Source organism: Macrobrachium rosenbergii, chromosome 10 (assembly GCF_040412425.1).
Source record: "Macrobrachium rosenbergii isolate ZJJX-2024 chromosome 10, ASM4041242v1, whole genome shotgun sequence".
Classification (NCBI taxonomy): domain Eukaryota; kingdom Metazoa; phylum Arthropoda; class Malacostraca; order Decapoda; family Palaemonidae; genus Macrobrachium; species Macrobrachium rosenbergii.
In genome coordinates this window covers 76022207-76027206 of record NC_089750.1, presented here as the reverse complement: position 1 = coordinate 76027206, position 5000 = coordinate 76022207, and the positions used below count along the sequence as shown (strand labels likewise).

Sequence of the window (5000 nt, the reverse complement as noted above, 5' to 3'; positions counted from 1 at the left end):
GAGAGAGAGAGCCTCAACTCCAACGGATTCCTGCAGTCTACCTGTGAGGGTCATGTACAGAAAACGAGGTAATATAGAAAGTGGGGCTTATATGGTTGCCTGAATGGTAGACTAAGGAAAAGATATAGTTTTTATATAAAATTTTTATAGTATAAGACGAGCTAAGAGCCAAATACAAAGTTACTGACATAAGGAAGTAAATTTTTAAAAATCTAATGAATATCTTGGCTGATTATTCAGCGAGAGTGGAAAGATTCTTTTTGGTATTCCAATTTTGCATTTTTTTTGCCGAACTGAAAATAGATACAAATGTATTTAAAAAATATAAGATAGGTTCAATTTTATACTTAAAAAATATCAGTGAATGAGATAAAATGAGATATATTTACGCATTATGGGAGGAGATATTAAACTTTTAGTTTTTTGTAAAGAAAACTATTGTGCCGACTTTGTCTGTCCTTCCGCACTTTTTCTGTCCGCACTTTTTCTGTCCGCCCTCAGATCTTAAAAACTACTGAGGCTAGAGGGCTGCAAATTAGTATGTTGATCATCCACCCTCCACTCATCAAACATACCAAATTGCAGCCCTCTAGCCTCAGTAGTTTTTATTTTATTCAAGGTTAAAGTTAGCCATAATCGTGCTTCTGGCAACGATAAAGGTTAGGCCACCATCGGGCCGTGGTTAAAGTTTCATGGGCCGCGGCTCATACAGCATTACACCAAGACCACCGAAAGATAGATATGTTTTCGGTGGCTTTGATTATACGCCGTAGCGGCTGTACAGAAACCTCGTTACGCCGAAGAAACTCGGCGCATTTTTTACTTGTTTTGATTTCAGGCTGAAATAACCTCGGTACCTAAAAGATCTTTTATAAATCATTTGATTTTTCATTACGGGATTATGGAATTTTTTTTTTAAATTGCCTTCCTAGGTAATCAGTTTGTGAGATTTGCTTGGGAGTCACTGCGTCCACTTTCTTCAGGAAGACTTGACCACAAAAGGAAGCTTCATAATGGAGGTTCTCGAATCTTGACAAGGGTTGAAAACAGAGCATCTAGGGATGACTAGGCACTTATGTTTCGATGTCTGTCGCTCGTGAGATAAATACATATATATGTTTCGATGTCTGTCGCTCGTGAGATAAATACATATATATGTTTCGATGTCTGTCGCTCGTGAGATAAATACATATATATGTTTCGATGTCTGTCGCTCGTGAGATAAATACATATATATGTTTATGGATCGCTCGTGAGATAAATACAGATATATATGGATACATATATATATATATATATATATATATATATATATATATATATATATATATATATATATATATAGAATGATTCATGTTGAGTGCAGCTATGTCAGGTTAAATACTGTTTTGGATTTAAACCTTACATTAATATGATTTTTTTTTCTGCCAGTATATTACATATTTTTTTATAGAAAAACATTCTAGATAGTCATTTGCACGACTTCATATATTATATTATGTCTCGTAAAATGCGTGTATCGAAGTAAATGTATATTATATAGAGTTAAACAGTATTTAAAATGTAATTTTTTATAATTAAGTAATGTAATCTCTAATGACGTGACAACCTACCTTCTGGCATTATATTAGTCTCACATAACTTGTCATTTTCAGACTCGGGAAAAAGTACTGATCACAGGTAAGTTATTTATGGAACATAGATGACATAGGAGTAATATTTACACTTTTTAGGATAAATAGATATTTGCTTCACGTACGAATTCTGAATTTTAAAGAATTATGTATAAAAATTACTTTTTTAATTGACCTTAAATTCACTCTAGTTCGTCCCGAAATATTTATAGTAAATAATTGCCTCTGAAATTCCCCTCAGAAATCTCTATACTTTAAAAGTGGTTATTTTCGTCTCAGAATCCCTAAAATTCCTTTAGGAGTTTATGGCAGACATTTTAAACCCAAAGTCCCCACGATACACGTCCTTCTAATTTCAGTAGATATTTGGGTTCAGGGTCACGTATGGCAATATTTTAATCCTCTCCGAATTATTGTGTAGGACTTTTTGATCCAAACGTCACTTCTGAATATCCTTCAGAGCTCTACTCAAGTCACATGCAAATGCTCTTCTCCTTGCATTTTAATACGTTTTTATCTGTTTATTAATTTATTAATATATTTTCTTTTTTAATAAGTGAGTTCTCTTGTTTCTTTATTTCTTTCTACCTTCTCTTACGTCCTAATGAACACCTTAATATTTTTTGGAAGCTTGAATTTCGAGTCAGTGGCCCCTGTGGCCTTGTCCTATATGAATAGGGTTCATCTTCTTAATAATAATAATAATAATAATAATAATAATAATAATAATAATAATAATAATAATAATAATAATAATATATTAATAATTAGTAGGAATAAAGGACCATACGTCTCCATTTCTCTTCCATCTTCCTGCCCATACATTTCGCCCTGTTCTTTATAGGTTTTCTGTTATCTTAAGCCTTTATCTTCCCATAATATTAAAATTTTTCCGCTCTACAAGTCAGTGACCAAGGGAAGGTAATTTGAAAGAGGATTTGTGATATTTATCTACAGAAAGACAGATTGTAGCTAGAAATAGTGGGCTGTGCTTCTAGTAGCAAAACTAGATAAGTCAGAACGGACCTGAACAAGTAAAAATTGCGCCGAAATTTCTTCGGCGCAGTCGAGTGTTCTGTACAGCGTATAATGCTGTATGAAACTCACAGCCACTGCCCATGAAACTCTTACCCGCGGCCCATGAAACTCAGCCACGGTTCGGTGGTGGCCATAGTTGTTGGTATCTATGGAGGTGCCAGAAGTACGATTATGGCTAACTTTAACCTTAAATAAAATAAAAATTACTGAGGCTAGAGGGCCGCAATGTGGTATGTTTGATGATTGGAGGGTGGATGATCAACACACCAATTTGCAGCCCTCTAGCCTCAGAAGATTTTAAGATCTGAGGGAGGACAGAAAAAGTGTGGAAGGACAGACAAAGCCGGCACAATAGTTTTCGTTTACAGAAAACTAAAAGGGAGCCCCGTGGTAGTATTTAAGAATAAAATATTATTATTGTTATTGAAATGCACGTAGTGGCTAACTATGTGATTTATCCAACGAGCAATAAAGCCTTTAGCCTTTTTAAGAATTAAATGTAAATCATTTGGCCCAATGTTTTGAACAAAATTTCATTTACGAAGGGTACTCATTGTCGGAGTGAACAATTTGGCACTGTACGAAAAATCAGACGAATAAAATTATTATAATGCGGAAGTTGACCCCAATTCACATGGAACAGGACCACCGAGGGGGCCACTGACTTGAAATTCGAGCTCTCAAAGAATATTATGGTGTCCGTTTTAAAGGAATTATTGAAGGTGACAGGAAATACTGGAAATCGAAAAAAAAGTTGAACGAACACTTTTCACTATTAAAAGATGTGAATGAAGAACTACTGAGGGATTCAGAACCGATGAAGCACGGTTTTTCAGCAACAACTTTTTATCAAAGCATCGGATAAAGCTGAAAGTTGGCAAGTGTATATTTTATAACCCTACCTAATTTTTGCAAGTATTATTTAGAGCCTAAGTTCGATAGTTTTGATATTTATAGAGTAAAATGAAGTCACCGATGCCGGGACCGAGAAAATCACAGACAAGGATTCTAAAACAATTCGTGACGTAAACATATGACGTCAAGGCTCCGCCCATCCACCAGGTAGGCGGTGAATGGATATGCTTAAATGCTTAAAGAATTTAGGCTTCGACAAATTCGATAATGGCCAGCAGGATATGGAATTGTCCCCGTGGTTGCAAGACTGCATTTGTGCTACGGCTTACCACTTTGTATTGAAGCTAGAAGACCTGTGGCAAGATTTACTCTAGTGTGAATAGGTAATTATTTCTATGGTGGGTAATGGTTTTGGCCGCCCCAAAAGTGCGTGGCAGGAGCTGTTAGACAACACGTCATTTTGAGGAAGAGTACTTGAAATCGGACATTATCCATGAGAGCGTGGGACCAGTCATTATTAGCGACGATGAAAACGTGGATGATGACCTCCTCCTCGAGAGTGGCGACGACGAAGACATTTTGTAAATTAATTATGTATAGTGTTAGATGTTTTATTTGTACCTCTAAAACATATCTATTAAAACACAGTGATTATAACAATACGTTCCTCATTCAAACTGATTTCAATATATTTTCCTTTCCATGCATATCAATATAAATCGTGTTACATTTGATTGATATTGAAGCAGGTAAATAATAGCTTGAGCTTGCCCTCAAAATCTTGACTCTACCAGTACCTTTTATTTGCAGCGAGTATACAAGCGCTGTTTAGGGGTGTTATATGATATAAATAAAAACGAAGAAAATAACAATGGGTTACATTAACTGAAATAAAACAATGGCGTTGACTTTACAACTCTAACAATTGAGGGGAAATGAGGCATCATTGCTTTTCATTTAAATTCTACTTCTAGTGACCGCTCCTGACATGCTGCAAACAGAAGGCTATAGTGTCAAAACCTGAGATAAACAAAATGGATTGTCTTTTTGTATTCCCGCCTGAATAGATGTAGATCTAACAAATGAGCTATAGACTGGTTCATTATGTGGATGAACTACTTGCACTGAATTATTTGTAAAAGTAGAAACAATACGAATATCAAGAAAATGGAAGGCTAACAACTTAGTCTAACAACTGCTGTGGAAGTTGCAATGAAACCTCCACAAAATAATAATAATAATAATAATAATAATAATAATAATAATAATAATAATAATAATAATAATAATAATAATAATAATAATAAAATTATTGAGAATGATAATGCTATCAAGGGGACGATGACAAATCCTGCTCGCCATCATTGATATCGCTGAAGCCTTGTATGGGTATTAAAAAGGCCAAGAGAGACAAGGTCTACCCAATTGGATGTCGTTGCCTCCTGCCTGGAGTAACTATTTGAGGCGATGACA

At 35.1% G+C, this 5000-nt stretch overlaps 1 protein-coding gene across 1 annotated transcript in view; it reads left to right on the top strand.

Annotated features, from left to right (window-relative positions):
• The window catches only part of LOC136842393 (ABC transporter F family member 4-like), a 40798-nt gene that overhangs the window by 34717 nt on the left and 1081 nt on the right, over positions 1–5000 (top strand). The window contains exon 6 of the mRNA XM_067109649.1: positions 1656–1680. Within this exon, the coding sequence (XP_066965750.1) occupies positions 1656–1680 (25 nt within the window). The remainder of the gene's footprint in view (positions 1–1655; positions 1681–5000) is intronic.